The sequence below is a fragment of the Ascaphus truei genome, chromosome 6 (genome assembly GCF_040206685.1).
Source record: "Ascaphus truei isolate aAscTru1 chromosome 6, aAscTru1.hap1, whole genome shotgun sequence".
NCBI classification, from domain to species: Eukaryota; Metazoa; Chordata; class Amphibia; order Anura; family Ascaphidae; genus Ascaphus; species Ascaphus truei.
Genome location: NC_134488.1, coordinates 92,882,954 through 92,906,524, shown reverse-complemented (window position 1 = coordinate 92,906,524; position 23,571 = coordinate 92,882,954). Strand labels below are relative to the sequence as shown.

Genomic DNA, 23,571 nt, shown 5'->3' with positions numbered 1-23,571 from the left:
TGTAAGAAAATAGATTACTGTTAAGTGGTGTACATTTTATTTTTGGGATTGCAATTTGGGCCTTCCCTTTGAAGACCGATGTGAGCGGCACCAGTTCAGTCTCTCCAGATGTGAATGATTTTGTATGTGTAATGTGTGACCTCTGGTACACTTGCTTGAATGAAAAGAAATGAGATTATATACATTTACCAGTTTATTTAAATAGATTTTGTACGTCTATTTTGACAGAAAATGTAAGAAAGATTGTCTGACTTCTTCTCGAGCATAGAGCATAGCAAAATAACAAAACTATTATATATTGAGATTAGTTTTCTTGATTTTATGTTAAACTTCTTGGTATTTGCCAATGATTTAAAAAAATTTTTTTCCAACCAGTGAAAAAAAATACAAAGCATTCATGAGAACCAATATTTGTTACATTTGTAATACACAGATAAAAAGTGTGACCAAAATATGTTCTTTTCTATTCCAGTCATACCGATACTGATGTATCCAATTCCAGTCTTGCTTTATAACATGCTACTTTTTTTTTATAGAGATAGTCGCACTTACATAAATCTATTTTTTTATTCTTTACATATTGCCTTCACAAACATTTCATGCTAATGTCATAATCCATACTTGAGGTTATCAATTTTGTACATTACACATTCATTTCGATGTAATAAACATTCTTAGCAATAAAAAGGAGCTATTGTGATACCATAAAAACTGCTATATGACTCATTGTAAAGTTGGAAAAGCTTGTTCACTCATCTAATCCCTAATCAAATAAATATGTAGTTAATATTATGCATCACTTGCATACTGTAGCTATACAAAATAAAAAAGAATGCCGGAGATATCCACATTTTCTTCTCAGTACCAGGGAGACAGCTATCCTTTGTGAAATCCTTGATGACCCTGTAAGGTAGACGTGCATTGGGATCCGTTACGAATGACGTTGGCAGGTCCATTAATGACCTGTGCCATGTCAGAAAAATCAAGAGCCAGTTTCCCTACATCTTCACATTTGGCTTATTTTTTATGGCAGCATTGAGGAAATGGCAGGTAGGTTTATGTTATACCTTCAGATTCAAAAGCCAAAGCAATTGGCACTGAATCTCAATGCATTTTAGCTTTCCTGTGTCATAAATGAAACGAATGTAGCAGACAACGATGGCTGTCTTCACATTTCTGATGAGCCACATTAATTTGTTTGAGTTTCGCCCCTGACTGCATTGTAAAGCTGGTAGTGATTGAAAACCATATAGATAATCCATTTATGTGTATAGAAAGAGGTACCATTCACTATACAAAGTACTTCAAAGAGCATAGCTATGACAAGATTTGCAGGTCTTCCACAGGTTAGCAAACTTGCTTCACACGGTTATCCAACATCTTACTATGGTTAAACTGCAGATAAGAGTTCTGGGATGAAATACAGTAGCTGTCTTTGAGTGGGTCCACTGATATTGCATCTTTCTTGTCCCAAGTTTAGCTGTATAAGCTGTTTAATGCAGCTGGCAAAAACTTTAGGTAATCCACATAACAAAGTGCATAGGAAGCTAAGTTACATGCCCCCTAGGTTCACATTTGAATGTCACTACCCAGAATCCTTACCTGCAGTTTAACCACTATATGACGTGTGACAATGGGGTTAATGAAGCAGTGTGGGGCCTGTGGAACACTTTCTTGTACACTCATTGATATTTTATCTTTGCCATTAGATATTATGTCGAATAATAACCTTATCCGACATTGATATTTGAAATTGCACAAGACAAATCTTTGCTTTGTGTCAAGTTGTAATCTCAAACCTTCTGTCTTGCGAATGCAAACTGTACAGGCTATTTAAACGTTGCTTTTTATTGTGCCCAATGTTTATTCCAGTGCATAGTAAAAGCAAATCATTTTGGGCAGTATTTGTAATATCGGGAAATTATGTTGCACCAAATAGAACACGGCCTTGTTTTCAGTTTCGGATAACAGAGAATAAGTTAAATTATTCAATAATGCAGAAAGTCAATTTGCTTTATGGGGGGGGGGGGGGGGGAAATGTCATTTTTTTCTAATCAAACAACTGATTTGTAGCTGTCCACTTTGTCCATTGTGCATGACTGGAAAGCTGATAAAAGTTTCTATTTCTTACACAGAAGGATACAAATGATTAACATTATCAAACACCTCCAAAAGCACAATAAAAAATGTCTTCAGCCTAATGCATTTTGAAAGCCGTTTAAGAATAGGAAGGTGCAGATTAAATTTTTTTTTTTTTTTTAAAAACAGTGAGTTTGATAATTATTGATTGTCTTGCGATATTTGGTCATCATTCAGATGATGTTTTTTCTTCGTTTTTTTTTGGGGGGGAGGGGGCAAACTAAAGTGCTGAAACCGATTTAGTTTCTACGGTGCAGAATCTACAGAACGTCACAAGTCTGACAAATTTCCTGAAAATGTCCAAAATCCAACCTTCTCTTTCAAAGCCAACCAGTGGAAATAGATTTCATCATATACAGTAAACCGTATGTCTGAACCCATATTTTAATATGTACAAACTGCTTGCAGGTTAGCAAACAAATACACCTTCTGTGCATAATCTGAATAACCCAATGTTAAGTAAACATTTCAAGTTTTTCTTCATTGATATATTCTCAATTTAATAAGTTAAAGTACAATATTAGTAAAGCAATTGGGTTGACCAGTTCAGGGTGCACAGGGAAAATGTGTGTATAATTACACAATAGTACTTGAACAAAGTTTAAGGTTTCAAGGTAGTAACGTAATGAGAAAGATGTTTATATATTCATAGACATAATAATACACATGTAAGTTTGGAAAATGTCAGATGTCGTAGCAGAATCACCATTGTGCTTCCTGCTTTGGGCAATTCCTTTTGCTGGTCCAGGCACAATATTTTGTATGGTGTGCCGAAAACAAGTACCTTGTGGTTGTCTTGTAATGATCTTGTGTAGCACATTATGCCGCATTTTTTGTATTTGTAAAAAGTAGGTTTATAAACCTTTGGTCTGCAGTTTGAAGTAGGAATGATACAAATGGTGTATTACTATGTCTTTTATAATCTAATAAATACAACACATCATAGAATGTAATGATACCAATAAACTAACAGGAAATTAAAATACTGTTTACAAGATTTTTTTTTATTCATTTACTTTAAATGTGGAACTAGGAAGCAGTCATTTTTTTTAAGAAAAGAAAATTAGCTTTAAGAGCTGTGTTAACAGACATACCTGGCAATAAAAAAAAATAAAAAAAATCATACATACCTGTCCTGTAAGTGTGTGACTGATGACAATGTATCAAATATGCACATCTTTTGTTTTAAAGTGATAACCACATATTAAAGTGATAACCAAATTATAAAGTAGACCTGAATTTGCCATTGTAGGAGATTTTTTTGCAGTAAGTTCTTCCATAGGAAGAATACAAAGAGAAAACCTGTTTTTATCATTTAGAAAAATTAGCCATTCATTATTAGATGTGAAAACTTGTAATGCAAACAACTAATGCTTCTAATCAAGCTGTACTGGTGTTACCTTATTTTGCTTTAAAAAGTTACTAGAGACTTTTCCTACAACTCTATTGACATTATCACATCACACTTTCCTTGAGTTAATATTTCCCTCTTCAAAATAGTTTATGTTTATGCATACAGTTGTAGTCAGCCTTACTGTTCCCGGTGCTGCCACCGAAACTCCTTAAAAACACGGCGCTGGGGGAGGTGGCAGCCGCAACAGCGCAGCGTGGGGTGGGGTCCAATCCTCTCAATGGTAACCCCCTGCGAATTTACGGGACCGCGCCAGGAACAGTAAGGCTGGCAGCATCTGTATAAGACCACTTCCTGTTTTACGTTATGGATTCTTCCATATAAATTTCTATACATCAATTTTAACTACAGGTAGTCCTCGTTATCAAACGTTTCACTTTACAACTAATGGCATATCCAACGCTTTACAATGCAACCCTAAGGGCCATTTTCGATGCTGGAATGCGTTATCCAACGCTCACCGCCACTGATTAACATGGGAATCACTTTACAACAACGGTTTCACTATCCAACTCTAATTCCAGAACGGATTCAGTTGGATAACCGAGGACTGCCTGTATATATTTTATATCTTATGAACTCCTCATACTTATGTTTTGGGGATTTGTAAGATAATACTATGCAATTCCTGATCTGTTCAACCGCAATAACGCCTCACTCGTAAACTCGCTCTTCTTTACCTCTCAATAACATGGAAACATAGTACAGTGAATTTTGGTTAAAAAAATAAAAAATTAAATAAAATCAGGGAACCTGAAAAATTTGTATTGCAAGCAAAAAAACACCAAATTATTAAGAGGCTGTTTGCATGAAAAAAAAATAAACAGTACACAACAACATTAAAATAGATGTTGCAACTAACAAATGTTTGGAAGTGGTATATAAGCTGTCCTAGTTTACAACCAGCAAAATAACCAAGGAAGAAAAAATAACTCCATCAAAATAATTTCCTCCGCGGCTTTGTCTTTATTCTAGCTTTGCGTTCTGTGTGTTACTTCAGTTACTTGGTCTGCACAAATAAGAGTGACTGTGCCATCCAATAAATCTTCCATGCTGACGGCCACCAGTTCTGTAGCTGCTTGGTTGTTTTGGGAATCCGGTAATGTCACAATCACTTGGGAGCCTGCCAGATGAGATTCTTCCAAAGTAATCATTTGCTCTGCAGATGTTACTTGATCCTGTGTATGAATGACCTAAAGAGAGAGAAAGGCCATGGAAGAAATACAAAAAACAGCGTACCATTGACAGTGTAGGACCTGCTGAGGGGTCACACCTTGATGTGGTTGCAGCTTGAAATGTTTTTGGCAAAGGATTGAACTAAATGACCCATACTTATAAGAACAAAAAAATATAGAAAGAACATATAGTGATGGACTAAATGGTTTGTCATATTGGATGTGCATTGGGGCTTCTTTGTTTATTGTAGTAACCGTAAAAGTTTCCCAGCTAACTAGCGGGCTCAATTTGTTTCAGTCAATGCTTAGGTAAAATATACTTAAGACGTTTTTCAAGGCCAGGGCACCTTACTGAGGATTTTGCACATTTAACTTATGCAATTGTTCATAATACCAATAACATTTTAAAATGGTATCATTTCTAAGTATAGGAAATAGCAGTAAACAAATACCTGCACCACTTGAGTGTCTGTGGATTGATCTTCTGTTAACACTACTTCTGGATGGTCTGTTTCATAGTGTCTCTCCAGCTGACTGTGTACAGTGAAAAGCTCCCCACACAGTTCACACCCAAAAGTGTTCTCTGTCTCGATAAAATGCTCACTGGCGACATGGTGCTGCAGGGCTCCGGGGAAACGAAAACAGTCGCTACAATAAAGACAATGAAATGGCTGTGCCCCTAAAAGTGGAAAATAGAACATAAAAGAATTTAGTGTGTGGGAATAGAAAGTTATTAACAGAAAAGACAAATATCTGTTTTAGAGCCAGATAGCAGGCATATTGATGCCGCTTTGCAGCCTCATACTTGCCCGAGTGCTTGCATTTGATGTGCACTTGCAGTGCTGCAGATGTTGGGTAAAGCTGCTTGCACTTGTCACATTCATAAAATGTAATATCTAAAAACAAAAGGACAGTATGAAGTGAGGAAAGATAAACCTTTTTTATTAAGCTATACAAATTCCAAATGGTATGTAAAATATACAATTAAAATAGACGGCAAACATGCATTTTCATCCAGCAAAATTATTATTAATTACATTAGGGTTTATAAAGTGGAAATTATCTTTCACCAAAATAGAGGGAGATGGGGGAGAGAGGGAGAGTTTGTGTACATAGTAATGTTATATTTGCAAGTGCGGATTTAGACATGCCATACTTTAGCAGTGATGCAATAGTAATTCACCTATGTAGTTGCAATATTTTTAATTCATAGTTTATTGCCCATTTAAACAATGAACCAGACTACATTTTTTTCACTTCATAAACTGTTGCTGTGCGATGTCTAGAACTAGAAATGACACACGTTTCTTATAATACTAACCAGCATGATCTGTCTTTGCATGTTTCTGGAGGGTGGATGCATTTGAGAAAGACTGTTCACAGGAGCTGCACTGTAGTGAGAACTTGGAAGAGCGGTGATTCTGAGCAGCAAACACTTCGGGATGATGAGTGCGGTTGTGATACCACAGGCCGGACAATTGCTACAAAAAAAAAATCAAAAATCATGATGCTATAAGTTAACACAAATAAAAAAACTCAGAGAAACACAACCTACAAATATTAATGAAACAGAGAAATGTGGCGCTTATCTGGATGTGACTGTGAAGCTACACTAGATAAATGTATCTACTGTGTAGCTACCTAAAAACAGAAAGGTTCAATGTAGTGAACAACAAGAATAAAGATCAGCTTGGCTGAGTATGAGTGATCTCAATGTGAACAGAACTGAATATATCAAATAAAATGGTTAGAATAAATATCACTTAAGAGTGCAAATAAATGTGCATACAAAAAGTCCACTCCTGGTTTGCGGCGGTGTCGCAAAAATGTTACCTACGCAACACAAGTCTATGAAAAAGGAGAGAGGAGGAGAGTAAATATAGAAATTATATTGGCGGTATAAAAAGGTAAGTATTGCACGTATAACAAATACAATGAAATGCGCTTTTGACAATGTCACTGAGCCTGTCTGCCGTGAGCTCCAGCTTTTATACTGCCAATATAATTTCTATATTTACTATACTATGTGTGGTTGTGCGCTCTCTATTCTTCATATAAATATTAATTAGTATTTTTAGAATGGAATTTTTTTATATATAAAAAATAAAATAAAAAAAACACCACCAACAGCATTTTACCTGATATGCTTTGTCACAGACCTCACAGTTGTAAGGCTTTCCTCCAACATGGGTGACCATGTGGCGCTCCAATAGAGAGGGAGCACTGAAAATCTTCTCACAAGTGGGGCAGGGATGGTATTCCCTGGAATGCACCACTTGTATGTGCTGCCGATTCTCTTCCAAAGTAGGAAAACTCATTCTGCACTTCTGACAGTCATAGGGATCTTCAATATCTACCAAACAAAAAAAATGTCAATACAGTGCAACAGAGAGAGGGCAACATTTTCATCAACTACTCAACAAATGTGAAAGTTTAGCTAGCAGCTCTACAAGGAATGTAAACTCAAAAGAAACACACATACATACATACATACATACATACATACATACATACATACATACATACATACATCCATACATCCATCCATCCATGATAAACCTTCATATACCTCAAGTAATATTCTGGCGAATTGGGGAGAAAAATGTTTTATCCAATCAGCCCATGTCCCCTTAATTTGTTGGTTATTTTTGACTGATTAATAAACCAGTTTCACTACCAACTTCTGTCTGCCCATCATCCTCTATCTTTCCTTTGTGTGCTGGCTCTAACTGAACTCCACAATTTGCATGCTAGGAATATTGCTTACAGGCAGGACCACTTCTGTCCTTCACTTGATGCAGACCTTTTTGGGTATGTAAAAACATAACTGCATGCTAAATAGACTTTTAAAATATCCATTTCTTTATTAAACATTAATTTCTGCATATAATATTTGTGACCTCCATTTCCTATACAGAAACAATTTAAACTTCAAGTGACATGAATTTGCTTTCTTAAATATTACATCAAGTCCGAAATCCAATATATTCATTAGCACAGGATTAGGTATGTCAAATTGTTACTATTGTTTAAACCAGTTTAGAAAGGCTTAATAACCACTTACTATGGAATGTTCGTAGGTGAATAGAAAGACCATTGGCCTGACTAAAGCCCTTCCCACATCCTCGACAAACATATGGCTTGTCTCCTGTGTGAATCCTTACGTGTCGAGTCAGTTCAATAGATTGTGCAAAGACAGCATCACAATACTGGCACGCATACATCTTTCCTGAAAAGGAAGAACATTTTGAATTGAGGCTTTCAAATTGTAGTGTGTTCATGTGTTCCTATAGGAAATTTACAGAGGTAAAATATGATTGATATAAACTTCATAACTAGGCATGAGAAAAGCATTCAGGTGTCTTTTCTATTACTCAATAGTCGTATTATTTTGTCTTGCAAAACTGACAGTATACGGAGTGGCGTACATAGAATTGTGCAGGCACAATGTGTCCCTGCTCCATAGAGCTTACAATCTAAATTTGCTGCCTGAGACACAGGGAAACCTGCCACTTGCCCTAGATCACATGGAGAGCTAACCCACTTCAAGGGCAAAGATATGACTACGGATTACAAATTTGACAACCCATTGTTTTAATGACGTACATCTGTAAAGTCTTCAGTAAAACATGCTGCTGCATAAAAACTTTCCAAATTATTTTTTTCCCTTAAATTTCGCACTGGTATATACTGCCATCAAATTTGTATCCAATACCTAATGAATGTTTGTTATAGCTGCAAAAATAATTTCAAGCACTAGACATACTCAATTTCTTGTGACAAGTGTCAGCTCTGCTGCCTACCAAGACAGTGCAACACAATCACTGTGTGCTACCTGCTTGTATGTCTATTTCCCAGACAGCAGGTGTATGTTCTGTGCCACCCGGTACCATCAATACATCCTGCAACCCTCTCTTATCATGTGCTTCATCTTCCCATTAATTTATAAAACCTGTATGTTTGGTATTCACGAACACTTTCCAAATGAAAAAGGCAGTGGCATGAGTGCGATATGAAGTTGTACTGAAAAAGCCAAACCGGGCGATGATGTTTCACTAGTGTTTAAATATGAGCCATGTACAGTACGTCGCATTTATGGTTCTACATCTCCCACACAGTGGTGTTACATCTGTGTTCTGCTTTTACACGTACTTATTCTGAAGATTTAAGTTGTACTTGACGCAACATCTTGTCAAATAAGCCCTTCATCATCAGTCTCTTATAAGTGTTTTTTAGCAGCTACACTCAAAATGACAGACACTAGTCCTAATGTTTATTGCAATACATTCACAAAACCATAAAAGATTGTTTATATTTTCCACAACGTTCTTCTCACACAGCTGTCGCGTGTGTTTGGAAGTCTTACAGTAAATAGATCATAAAATATTGTATATATTTCATGAGTACGCCCAGGCTATTCAGTAGGCCAAGTCCTACCTTCAGCATGTTTCTTCTTTGTGTGGTAGGAAAGTGCAGCTGCCTGAGTAAAGGTCATGTGACAGTGTTTGCACACAAAAGGGCGCTCTCCTGTGTGAAGCCGCTGGTGGTTCTTAAGTGTGGAGTTGGCAGCGAACTTGGCGCCGCATTCTTTACAGGAGAAGGGCTTCTCATCAAAATGCTCTGTCCTCTTGTGATACTGCAGTCCTGGGAACCACAAAACACTGCAACTCAGACAGTACCATTACAACAGGCCAGGTACAAGCTTTAGATGGTCATTTGAGTTACACAAATACAATGTATATAAAAAATTATTAAAAAAAAAAAAAAAGACAAAAAAAAGCAGAGCAGAATTTGGGGATTATATTATATCTTGGAAATCTAGCTATGTATTCTTGGTTTACAAAGAAATATTTATTTTTATATCCAAAATACAATATTTCAATTTGGAATTTTAAAAGCAGAATCCCACCAAATTTCAACACTGATCTTTCTTCCAGATACTTACTTGTTTAATTGCCGGTGTTACTTCTTGGACATTTAAACAGCTATCCTCCTCCAACACCCCCTCCCCTCCCCCAATACAGCTTCCTGTTGGCCCACAGAACCCATAGATTTGCCCTTCATTTTAATTACCTTGAAGGGGGAGGAAAACACCAACAGCTACATTGATAAGTATCCATGGAGTTAAAATAGCACTCGTTACAAAGAAAAATCAACAGCTAAAAAAAAAAAATAATCAGTGGGCAGGGTTGCAGATTTAATACATGGATACAGTAATCTACAGTAAAATGCACTACCTGATGAAGATTACAGATAGGCTTTTTATGGTTATTTGCTGTGCTATTCAGTTGCATTGAAACCTCCCACTGTATATCCAAATTATACTGCCTTTTAAACATGCCTCTCCAACGAGATGCAATAAACGTTTTGAGCATTACCTGATGGATGAGCAAATTCTTTGCCACAAATGTCACATGTAACAAGCAGTCTTCTTTTCCCTTTAGTTGTACGAGGAGAACTCGGATAACCATGGACTTCCTGCCGATGCTGTTCCAGGTCTTTCCTAGAAGCCTGCACCTCATTACAGTCCTTGCATTGTAAAGGATTCCCCTTTGCCATTCGACAGCGTTTCATGTGTACCTCTAGACGGCAACGGAAGTGGAAGATTTTGTCACAAGACTGGCAGACATAATTATTTTTGGAAGATGATATGGCCGATCCCTTTTCTTGCTTCCTTGAAGATACTCTCCCCTTCCTGGTACGCACTTCCTCATTTCCATCATCTTTTTTCTCTTCATCAGTCTGATTTTCCTCATCAATTTCTTCAACAGCCTCTACTTGACATTTACTGTTAACATTCCACTTGCTAACGCCTTGCAAATTACCTTCCCCTTCCGTAAGCAGCCCTGAAGAGAAATACAATATGTAGCTTAGTTTTAAATTGCAAGAGTAGGATAAAATGTTTAAGGGACACTTGGGGATCTATGTTTCTGATGGCAAACGACAACAAACATGATCAATTAATAGGTTACATAATAGTGGACGTCTTACATGTATGTCGTCACAGGGCTGGCATTGGTGCAATCACACCGAACCTTGCACTTAGAGGCCCCACAGTTGCCCCCACAACATTTAAACTGATTGCCGGGGGAGAGTGCAGGGCCTCTGTAAGCTTCGGCACCTCATGTTTTTATGTAACTGTATTTGTAACCATGTATTATTTGTCTTAACTCTGTGCCCAGGACATACTTGAAAACGAGAGGTAACTCTCAATGTATTACTTCCTGGTAAAATATTTACTAAATAAGTTTATGACCACGCGTCGCCATGACAACATTGTCATGACGCCGCAATGTCATGTGTAACTCGACGTAGCTGAAGATGCCGGAGATGAGCAGAAGGTAAGAGGCCTCGCGCTTTCCCCTGGCACAAAGCGCCGCCAAACTCACAGCCGGCCTTGGTCTTATATTTCAAGTTATATGAACGAGTGGAAAAGTATGTAGAGAGAAGGTAGTAAGCAGGACTTCTACATATGAACAGCACTGCATTGCTATGCAAGGAAATTACATATATATATATATATATATAAAAAAAAAAAAAAAATTCTAGAATATAGGGCAGTATGCAGTAACGCAACAAAACCAGTGCTCATTATATTATTATATATTCACTTAGATTGTAGCACTTCGGGGCAGTGACTCCTTTTTCCTAATGTCTACTTATGTCTGAAGCGCTAATTCCTATTGTGTCACTGATGTAACGCACTATGTACATGGATGGCGCTATGTAAAGATATACATACATTAGCAGTTAGTCTTATATCTCATACGTACAGAAGCTTTCCATTGATTTGTACTTCACTTTCTATTTAAGTATTTATAGGTATTAAAACACTATTTTAATTGATTGATTTTTTTGTGCAAGAAAGGCAGCTGATCATCTGGTTTACCAGTCCTCTTTTCCCAGTAGTCCGTAGTCTTATTAGTCTGACAATATCTATAAAACAAATAATGACATCTCACCCAGCTTCTCTAACTCCTGCATTAATGGCTGTAAACCCGGAGCAGAGTCATGGGCCCGGCACAGCAAGTGACAGAATTTCATGACAGGGACAGAATGCTTCAGTGCAGAGCTCAGAATTTGTTTTGAAGACAATTCACAATCTTCCTTCTGATGTGACATATTCAACTGAAGGAATAAAAAGGTCTGGTTAAAATCGAAAATTAAACACATTTTTAAGTTTCTAGGATCCAAATGTGCCCATTTTACTAAAAAGCATGTTTAGGCATAATTACTCATTTATTGACAAAATAGTGCATCACTAAAATAATCTGTATCGAATGAATATAAAATATCAAGGAATCAGAGATTCCATTAAACGCCAAGTATATAGGACCACGTCTCATTAAACTAAGTCGTCGACATTTCAGAACTCTACATTTATCCAAATTAAGACCACTTGCTCTTTCTTCAGTGAAATTGCATCTTGCACGGATTTGACGTCCGAACACAATTTACCCCCCCCCCCTCCTTACTAGAAAATGTGTCTCCTGGATAAAACAATATGCCTCATAATAGTCTACTACATTTCCACAAAATGTAAATTATTATGGTTTGTAAAATTACTACAAGTCTCTTGCGTTTGAAACACCCCACCGTCCTAAGTTAAGCTGTTGGGGTTTTTCTAAAGTGCTTCAAGAGCTGAGAACTAGTCCCAAACAGTCTCTTTCCTGCTCATGTACATCAGGAAACATTGCTTGTACACACAGAGCATGGTGCTCCCTCTGGCAGTCCTCTGTGTTATTAAGATGATGCAGCAATATGGGGGCAGAGACCATTGTATCAGAATTCTGAAACCATTGGAGTCACCATTTTGTTTAGCAACACACGTCATTTTTAAAGAAATGTAGGAATTCAGTCCAACGATGGTTACTTGCCATGTCCGGCTAAGTCACAGTTGGTCAGTATTTGTAGGTGTACTGTAGCTCACCTACTGCAGGCTCAATTACACACATAGCATAGTGATACTTAAGTTGACTGTCACGACCCACCAAATCTTCCTAATCTTGGAAACACACACACACACACACACACACACACACACACACACACACACACACACACACACACACACACACACACACACACACACTTTTATGGCTGGAGACAAGATAACAGACAAGTACAATTAAAATTGGGTATGCATTTTTTCTTCTTCAGCCAACAGAATGCAATAGACAGAATATGCAGCAACTCAGATTTAAATACAATGTTTACCTCTTTAACCAAGTCTGTCAAACCTTCTTCTTCCGGAGGTATAGACTTTAGAACATCCCACTCACTAATAGTTTGTGTTATCAACTCAATGTAGCGTACTAATATTTCTGCGGCTTCATCCTCTCTGTTGAGTACTGAAAAAAAAAAAAAAAAACATGAGGAGAATGATCACACAAAAAAATGAAGACATGCAGATCATGTTACCAATATAAATCAGGTAGGTTTGTTTGATTACAGCTTAGCCATGCAACAATAAATAAAATATGATTAATAAAAAGGTAATAATGGCCTCTTACCCATATTAATTAACGCTGAACTCTGGTGTCGTGGTTTATTTAATTAAAAAAAAAAAAAAAAAGATGGATCTTACCGCTTTGAAAGAAAACTTCTGCACCTGGCTCCTTACGGATTTCTTCAATAAGTGACTTCAGAGATGAGTTTGACTGCTCCATTACCAACAGCAGCTGCCAGACAGCTATTGCTGAAAAAGACTGTTCTTCCAAAACGGAGAATGTCAAACTGCTGAGAATACTTGGGCTGCAATCTTTCTTCACAATTTCTTCCATTATCTTGACAAAAAAAAATATATATATAAAAAGTTAGCCGTAAGATGGAAAATAGACAATTTCTTCATGCTTCTAGTTTTCCATTCAGCCATTAATTTGTATTTAAGTACTTATTATACCTCTTTTTCATGGGCAGTCAAATTAACAGATGCCAAGATGCCCTTGAGCAACTCCTCAGAATCAGTTACCACCTCAGAAATGTTCTCTTGATACTGTCTCAGCAACTCTGCCCCATAATCCGCTGTGCTCAACGTGGCTATAAGAGTCAAAAAGTAAAAATAGCATTGCGAAATGTGTCTTCATTTAATATGCAATCAATCAAGTGTACAACTGTCAAAGAAAAAAAAGAAAGATGTGAATGAAGCCTTCTGTTTAAAAGTAGATTTGTTGTAGGTTGTTATACCTTTTAATGGGCCAACTAATTATTCAAAGATGAAATTATAGTATGTAGAGCAGGGTTGGCCAAGTGCAGTCCTTAAAGGCCACCAACAGGTTAGGTTTTCAGGATATCCCTACTTCAGCACAGGTGGCTCAGTCAAAGACTGAAGTAGGGATATCCTGAAAACCTGACCTGTTGGTGGCCCTTGAGGACCACAGTTGGCCACTCCTGGTTTAGTGCTTCAGAAAAAACTGAAGTCTTAATCATCATTATAATGATAGGTCATAACACACACACAAGAAACTATTATGTTGGTATCACAATCTATGGCAAATGTGCACTGTTCCCATGATCACTACGGCTAACAGCGCTTTGAATTGCATGTGGGCTATACATGGCTATAGGTGAATGTTGCCAGAGACTGCAGCACTTTGTCCACGTCATTACAGATAACACTTCCAACTGGCAAAACGCGTGAAAACTCTAGAAGTACAAAAAAAATAAAAATAAAATGGGGGTTTAAGCCAATGAAAAAAATAAAAAATAAAAGGTGCATTTCAACACGCTCTTGTTTTTCCATATCAAGACAAGTCATTCATCACACCTCAAAGTCAGTGTATACATGTCTTTTTCCTTTTTGTGTAACCGTACATGCTTTTTATCTGGCAAATATAAAATACTAGCTGATATACCCGGCGTTGCCCGGGCGTGGAAGGGCAGGGGGCATGGAGTGGAAGGGCGGGGGGGGGGGGAGTGGAAGGGCGGGGGGGGGAGGGGAGTGGAAGGGCGAGGGGGAGGGGCAAAGGTCGGTGGTGCAAAGGGCAGGGAGGGGCAAAGGGCAGGGAGGGGTGGGGGGGGCAAAGGGCAGGGAGGGGCGGGGGGGCATCACAGGCACCCACTGACACGGGGGCATCACAGCCACAGGCTGCACCCACTGACACAGGGAAGTTCACAGCCACAGGCTGCACCTTGTCCCACAGACTGAGCTGCACCCACTACCAGGCTAAGGACAGACCCACTGACGTCCTGTACAAAGGCCGTGGCACTTACACACCCCCTGCACACAGGCCGCGGGTGGCACTGACCTGCCGGTAGGCGCTGTCCGTGGGGTTGAAGTCACTGCCCCCGGGCCGCAGGGAGAGCTGCAGGCGTGGAAAACCGTGCAGCAACCAGGGAGGCAGGTATTCCACGCGAGACATCCTCCCACCCGTGGCGGGCGGGTCACAGTGCGGAGAGTGCGGGGAGCGGACACAGCGGCATCCCGGGGAGGAGGAGAGCGCGGGGGGGCGCGGCGCGTGCACACAATTGAGAGCCGTGGTGAAGTGAGAGTCCCCCGCTGTATCCCGGGTGCTCGCTCCGCTCCCCCGCTGACTGTAGCGGCGCCGGGGGGGTGGGGGGAGGAAAAAGCGTGGGAAACCGGGAGACCCGGGGAGAGGAGGAGGTGCGTGCGGGTCCCGATGAGCGCCGCGCACTGCGGCTGTGATGAGTTGGATTTCAGGCTGATGTTCGGGGAGGAAGCGGCGGAGCCTCCGGGACCGGCGGGTAAGAGGTGTGTGTGTGTGTGTGTGTTGGACCTTTGGCCCGTCACTCCGCCTCAGGCCAATGAGAGGTGTGCGGGGGCGGGCGGGCCAAGGGACCAATCAGATTGCCGCTAGGGACAGTGCAGACAGGGACACATACAATGCTTTCAGAAATATATAGTAAGATAAACAGGAGTCATAAATCACACTTGACAGAAGAATGACTCACATTTTTCCTGTGGATATTTAATCATTTACTTGATACAAAATGTGCGAGTAACTGTATTACCTAGTTTAAGAGCATCTTTCTATCAAACATCGAAGTCCTGATTACCAATTGGGAGTAAAGTCGGTTTGTACCTGTTAAGTAGGATTTTTTACTGTGTGGCTCCAACATATCCAGCAACGCATGCAGATCAGGAAAAGCCTCCCTTACAGCCTGCAGCAGTTTTACCAAACTATCTGGGCTCAGTGTCTTCGTTTCAGTTGCTTTCCTCACAAGTTTGTCCATAGCTTCTTTGTGTGACCCACCCTCACAGCAATCAATAATTACCTACCAAGTAGAAGACAGTATATATGAGATTCTAAAGTCTAGAGCCAAGTGACTTTTCATACTCTGTAGGATCTGCATACTATAGAAAATTAGAATACAACTTTTTATTTTAGCAAATACAAAAAGGTCAGTATGGAAAAAGTACGTCTTTCATGTTAACCCAAAATAAAGCTTTAAAACATACAGTTTTAATCATTTTCGTGAAATAAGTGAATTCAGTAGAAGACATAAGCCCTTATTCTGTAAGGTGCGATAGCGCAGATGACGTGCTATCGAAGGAAAAGTCCCATTAAGGTCAATGGGACTTTGCATGTGATAGCACGTGACATGCGCTATCACACCTTACAGAATAAGGGCCATAAAGAGATGCATAGTCAGGATGCTGGTTTGACGATCTGAAGTACTGTAAATAAATGAGACGTCATACCCAAATCCTACCACAGTATATATCTTACACAACCTGCAAAATGTAGCTTTTTAAATGAAGTCATTAGTAGCTCAGCGCTTTCTAGACCACAGAGAGTGGTGTTATGAAATATTACAACTCTTGTTATTTTTTTAATTCTGTTCTATTTCTTGAGGATTTTAATTAAGAGTTGTGAAAATTATTACAAAAGCCACGATGGATCATTTAATAAGTATTTCTACAAAAGGAAAACATTTATATATATATATATATATATATATATATATATATATATATATATATATATATATATAAAAAAAAAAAAAAAAAAAGTGTGATCTGTTGCATTTGAGAAAAGGAAGGGTATTAAGAAGCCAAAGAGAATCTGTGCATTTGATGTACCTGTTTCTCAAGGTTAGTTAGAAATCCTTCCTCTGCGGTGTCCAGACACTCAATAATAGGGCTCAGCTCTGTAATACTCTGTATGAGTTCTTCTTTATGTTCCAGCAAAAGCTCAAACAAGGTTCTTCCATTTTCTGGAGTTTCTAGGGAAACATTACAAAGGCATAAGAGAAACCATTAGTTTTGTACTCAAGGATATCAATTAACTGCAATTCTCAATGAAGCTGTAAAGAAGAACATTTTCTTCCTCAGCAGCCTTTAGCTTTTGTTGACATTTTACCTGCATCCAGAGGTTCTTTTTCCTTGGGCTCTTTCTCTAGTAATGCTTCATTTACACTTGGATTTGTGTCCCTGCACAATTCAAGCAAAGCCAAAACAGTCTCAACCACAACGCTCTGTCCATCTTTAACCTTTTCGAGAAGTTTTGTAAAAGTAGAACTTCCCTCTTCTGCTTGACAACACTCCATCACAACCTGCAGCACACAATAGAAATCATGGTGAGAAAAACAATGGTTAAAAGAAGCTAAAAGCAAATAGGAACATCTTGTTTAAAAAAAAGTTAAACTCAAGTTAATATAAAATATGTATTGATACAGTGCTGCTGTGCCCAGAAAGAACAAAAAGTTGGTATCTTTTTCTCCAGCTTTAGAGAGTAAATTATCTGATGCACATGGATTGTTTATGCTGCTCTGCCAGGTGCAGAAAATAATATACTAGAAGAGGGAATCAATATCAATATATCTATTTATCTCGATACATAGATATATATTTTATTGTGCTTCCTTGTGTTTTCTCTAATTTTATGACCTCATAAAAGATGAAGGTATTTAAAATGTCCCTGTGATTTCTCTAGTTTCTTTGGCCATCTCCGACAGCAATTGCAATCCATTATTTGGACAATTGTTCAGGGCTCAGCAACTTGGTAAAAGGAAAGATAGCATGAATGTAAAAAACAAAAAACAGGGTTTATTAGAGCAGAAAGATAATTGAACCCATATATATATATATATATATATATATATATATATATATATATATATATATATATATATTGTGTAGCACTTTTTCTCTTTTAAATTTCATTTGACTGATGATGTGCACAACACTACCTTTCTATCTCCTCATTTACGGAAACTACATCTGTATGCCACTTATCTTTAGCATGAACTACCATCTTGTATTGGATCAAAGTGTGCCATCACTGCAGCGCATCAGCAAATTTCAGGGGTACTCACCCCCACTTTGTGCACACTTAATTACCTCTGACAAAGCCATCTGCGAGCTTGTTCAGCTCTTGGCTCAGATCCATGGCATTTGTCTGCCGATACTGAAGCCTCTAAAGCATGAAGTTGATAATGTCACAGCTAAAACTCCCCAATCCTTGTCCTAACAAGCCATGACTAACCTCATATCTCTAAAACCTACTATTAATTTTTCATCAAACGTGAAATATTTTACTCAATATTCATTATGGACATAATATATTTTAGTCCCATTCATTTGAATAGAGCTGAAAAGCATATTATATAGGGGTCTGACTGCATTTTGCTGTAGATATTCAAAAGCTACATGCATATGGAAATTGCAATTTCACAATAATATCAAAATTACTACGAAGTAGCTGATTAGAATTGCACACAATACAAGCAGATGTATAGTGCAGCAGTGATTGAGGTGTGCAGGGCGTGTTCAGGGCATTGCAGTGTCTGTTAGGGGCTGTGATCTTGGCCCAGGACCATGAGTAAACTGACCATGCTTGGGAAACATCTCAAACAGTACAACGATAGCACATAAAACAGGAGCTGCATTCCTAAGTTTAATGCTGACTGGTTTGGGGTAATAGATTTAGGCTGTTCTAGAGAATCACACAAGAATTAACTACTGAGAAAGACCGTGCAGTGACTGGTACTGCTATTCTACAGCATATTGTATATTTTAAGCTACATAACATTTAATTGTTTTATCTCTTAAGTACTCATTATGGCTGAACAGGACTTCCATTTATAGCTATAAGTTCCCTATTCTGCATTTTACAGGAAAAGGCAAAAGGTAGAAGACTTAAACCTACAAATTCTACCACAGACCAAGAAAAAGTGTCAACATTGTTCTCTAGCCCAGATCAACTTCAAAAACACCTACAGGTTTTAAATGGTTCTGCACGGTTATGAAAAGGTTAACAACTCTTGTGCTACAGATCAAACCGTCTAAACAGCATCGATAGGTATAGGTGGAATTGCACCTGTAAGTCTGGCCAGACTGACATAATTGCTCAGTGCAGAAACAATGTTTGGAAAGTTGGATCAGGATTGCTGTTTATAGTTTGCTGTAGAGCCTACCAGAACTGCAGTGCAGAGAATTGTATTCCTGACTTCTACAGTAGCAAAGAGGTTTAAGAAAAAGAATGCATTTTTCAACGACATATGCCAGGCAGCAATGTTTCCTCACAGTATTTTCCCATCTTACCAGCGTACTGTACATCGCTCACCTGCTTTTCAGTTTCTTTGATATCTCTGCACTTGTTCAGATTTTCTAGTACACTTTGGGGGTCTGAAAGAGCCTCACTGAAGATACTTTCATAACGGATAAGGAAATCCAACTCACCAGAGGTCCCTTCCATTTCTGCATAAAGAAAATAAAAGCACATGCCCAGTCAACATATAGCACAGATAAGCAACAACCAAAGTTCATACACTCAAGGTGTTATTCTATCCCTCGAGATTATACAGGAACAAATTTATTCTCAGAGTTTTCCTAAAGAGTGGACTTACCCCCAAAGCCTTAAAAATGCCACGTCCGCCTGCTCCCCAAAAATCTGCCATTTTGACCTTTTATGAGAATTTATTAGCCCAAATATCGTACCAAACAATTTATCTCATTTGCATTTCATATGCTGGGTTGTTCTTGCTTGTGAGCTGTACATGTTACTGTGCTGGCCATAAGGCACTTTAGTAACTTGTTCAAATAAGAACCGATTTCCTTAAGAACACAACAAGCATAATAATAAAAACAAGCTCATTAAAAGAGATTTTAAATACTTTAGAAAGCTAAAAAGAATATCATGTAATTTACCTGGTTCATTTAGTCTTCTTTTCTTTACTGCAGGCAGAGCTTCCTCCTCTTCATGATATGTATTATCAACTTGAGCAGAGGAGCACATGGCGGATGCAATAGAAGAATCCTCTGACACAGAGTTTGACTCCACCCCTTTTTCTTCATCCTCCTGTTTTGCTGTCTCCTGATGGTCGCTCTCTTGTACTATGGGCACATATGGCACTGTTTCAGTCTCCAGAAGATCAACTACTCTCTCTGATCCTTCTGAGGTGGCTACTGCATCCAAGCTTGCAAAGCTACTTAATTGTTCTATATTAGGAGGTGCAACCACACTCTCACATTCTTCTGTGTCACCGATACCTTCCGAGTTTTCCAAAGCATGAACTTCCTCTGTGGAGGTGACAGACTCTGTTTGTACGCTGTTTGTAAACTGCAAACTTACAGCTGTCTCCAGCTCCTTTTTGATGGGGTGATCTCCTGGAACATTGTTGGACTCCGATTCATTGGTAGTTGAAACCATGAGTGTTTCTCCTGTAGAAATGGGAGTGACCAGCTTTTCAGGAGCAGGAAGTTCACTTGCTGTATCATTTCTGGGATTCTCAGAGTGATGTTTAGTAATCATTTCTGTTTTATTTGGAGGCAATGGCTGAACTGAAATATTCTTCAACTTCTGGCTCTGGGTGGAGTGGCTCATAAGTTCTGTCAAAAGATTTTTACAGCTGATAGCCACATCAAACATTTGTAGACTGTCTGCAACAGAGATAACTTTAGTTAAGTTGTGTTTCCCAGGTGGCAGTTTGCCGGAGTACATCATTTCCATAAGTAGGGAAAACTCCTCTGCAGTAACAACAGAAGCATCAATGGAGATAGAATCTGTACTTTCCAACAAGGATTTAAAAAGTAAACTTGCAGCAGCCAGCACAAGTTTGTGCGCTCGAAAATGTAAGGTACCGATGAAAATTGTGCAGTCACAGAACTGCTGCTCTTTACACAACGTATGCAGCTGCTGCAAGAGCTGTCTGCTGTAGTTTGGGAGTTCCATATCGTCTGAATGATAATATCCTCTTTGTGATGTCTTCCTCAATATTCCAGATCAAAACAACTGAAATAAAAAAATGTTTGATGTTACAAATTGCAGCTTTTGCCCAGTTTTAATGCATACCGTAAACAATGTCTTGTTCTAAAAAATACATTGTATCCAACATTTGGACACAAACCCCACTATTATGTCTCACTTGTTTAGGTGTTTTTTGTCTCAATTTTTACTGCCAATTCATATTAATACCAATAATATTTGTATTAATCATGTCACTTCAGTAAAATAACTATGGTATCTGCCAGTTTCACAAAAAGGAAATGTGAAATAATGACTTCCTAGCACTTACCTTATTCTCCCACTAATGAAAACACAAGCCATCTACTGAACTAAAGTCTTCTCCAGAATTTTAGAGGACAAATGTAAAAAAATATATACTTTTTTTTTCAAGCCTCAAAATTCAATGCCAATATTGACAAAAATCTGACATGATGGATATCTCTGCTACTCTATGCTTCAACCATTTTTTTTGATTACTTAGTTTCTAACAGCTTCTTACTTAGATTTCTACATTTAGTAAGCAACAAATGTAAAAATGTAATGCATACCCTGCAAAACCAATATCAGACTCTTTAGCTAATTAGGTCATGTCATACAGACAGCAGAATGCTTTCTTAAGGATGGAAATATATTTATATATGTACATAGCAATATTATGTCTCTAACTCAATTGAAAGGTAATGCAAGAAATGCCAGAAATGTTACAACAGGTTATTTCTGTACAGATTGTCAGGGCAAACAAAAAAATCAAGCAGAATTATTTTTTATTTTTTTGAATATATATATATATATATATATATATATATATATATATATATATATATATATATATATATATATATATATATATATATTAAAAAGGCAAAACTAAAGCAGCTGTCAAATGTAAGACAGTGGATGGGTTAGTGAGCTACAGCTACCAGCTTATTCAGCAAAGTACTGGGATGTAGTTAATCAACTGAGCCATCCTACTAACGATACTGACTTCAACCAGCTGTCATCTGAACATATTCAAATGCATAATTAAAACAAAAAAAATGGAAATACAGTTACTTACAACAGTGGATTCGAGGCTATCGTAAAGGGTAGCCTCTGATAATGAACCTGTACAAGCTTTTAAAAGCCATAACGTGAAGTTGCGTGTATTCAGACATATACAAAAAAGAAATAGCAACCACAACAACACAGACTGCTACAAAATGATTCATCACGTTGTTATTTACTGAATGGTTGGGGGAAACAAAACACTTTCGGACGGATAGAGTGATTTGTGCAGATGTTATCTGAGGTTATAACATCAGCTCTGTTTATTTCGGTTTTCCTATAGGTCTGTTACTTCCACTTCACCGCAGGATTACCCGGCGGCCCTGCAATACATACGATGCATGTTTCTTGTTTTATTTGGAAGTTACTGACGCACAGACTCGCTACTTAACCATGAGCCGCGTCTGCTTGTCTCAGCCCTGTTATGATGTTTATGACACGCTTGCAGCTTACATCGACCCTGCCTCACATGAAAGTTTTGCTGTCAGGTTCCAGGGCTGTGTAATAAACACCCTGTATTCCTACCACGTACAGATCTCCGGTCTGCGGGACAAACACATAGCAGCAGCAGCCACAACAAAGTGGTCATCCATAATAATGAGGGGGGACTCTCTACCTCTATGGGGGTTTCCCAGGACCCCCAGTCAGGCACATACAATGCACTGCGCTATACTGCCTCAGCCATTAACCCTTGAGCTGCCTGTAGGTCCTCTGGCCGTGAAAAGGGTTGTCACATAACCAGGAGCCGCTTGATTACACGCGTTTCCCTGCAGGATACTTACCTACTGTACGCGGCTTTGCGTCCAGCCTATTTTCCTCCCCTTTCTTCTTCTAAAGTGACATGTTTAATCCGCTCATGATTCTTAGGCCAGGCCTCTGTGCCTTCAGTCGACCTCGGTCGCCATCGTGACGTCAGACGCACAGGCGGCGTCACGTCTGGGCGCGCCACCGCGCATGCGCCCGCCCAGTACTGGAAGAGGAGGGGAAACAGTAGAGTTGTTCTGCGCCCACAGAAGCGCGTGTTGGTGGGTCACATTCACCACATTGGCTGCTCTATGATATATACCTAACCAGTTCACCCCACTCGGCAATTCAGGTTCTGTGGTGTTCATTAATACATCGCGCTGAGTGGGGCTATGCAACCTGTATGTTCGCTGGAGCTGAGACCTGCTGTATCATGAGGCAGACGCTTACTTGGCTTCACCTTACATTACTGCGTCCTGAAACAGTTGATGAACATTGTTACAGTTCCAGAATATGACATCAGGCATTTTCAACTAATACTAGATGTTCACTAATACACTACGCTGATTAGGGTATCTATCTGTACACTATCCGCCGGGCTTCTATATTCAATGTACCCCTCACTACTTAATAAGATATTAATATTAAGCAGTTGTTGCCATCACAGAGTAATGGAGCAGTAGTTCTCAACTCACACCATGTGTTAAGACCTTATAGTTTAATATCAAATACTGGGTCTTACTATAAACAGACAAGTGACTACTTTATCATATACTGCTCCTAATAGGCTTTGGTATTTGGATGATTCTACACACCACTGCCAGTTTGCTGAGAGGATACTTTTATTGCTAGCTACAAATACATTGAA

The 23,571-nt window shown here is 38.7% G+C and overlaps 1 protein-coding gene across 1 annotated transcript; it reads right to left on the bottom strand.

The window, feature by feature from the left end:
- Positions 1-394: 394 nt before the first annotated feature.
- Positions 395-22,900, bottom strand: ZBTB40 (zinc finger and BTB domain containing 40). The gene is made up of 18 exons (XM_075605126.1): positions 22,742-22,900; positions 19,838-20,921; positions 19,254-19,387; positions 17,049-17,241; positions 16,769-16,911; positions 15,768-15,960; positions 13,628-13,764; positions 13,313-13,511; positions 12,943-13,076; positions 11,688-11,853; positions 10,104-10,571; positions 9,163-9,369; positions 7,790-7,954; positions 6,864-7,078; positions 6,047-6,206; positions 5,535-5,621; positions 5,178-5,404; positions 395-4,743 (listed from the first exon to the last, which is right to left on the bottom strand). Exons 2-18 carry the CDS (start codon positions 20,859-20,861, stop codon positions 4,522-4,524), a joined length of 4,074 nt encoding a protein of 1,357 aa, XP_075461241.1. The 5' UTR covers positions 20,862-20,921; positions 22,742-22,900; the 3' UTR covers positions 395-4,521.
- Positions 22,901-23,571: the final 671 nt, after the last annotated feature.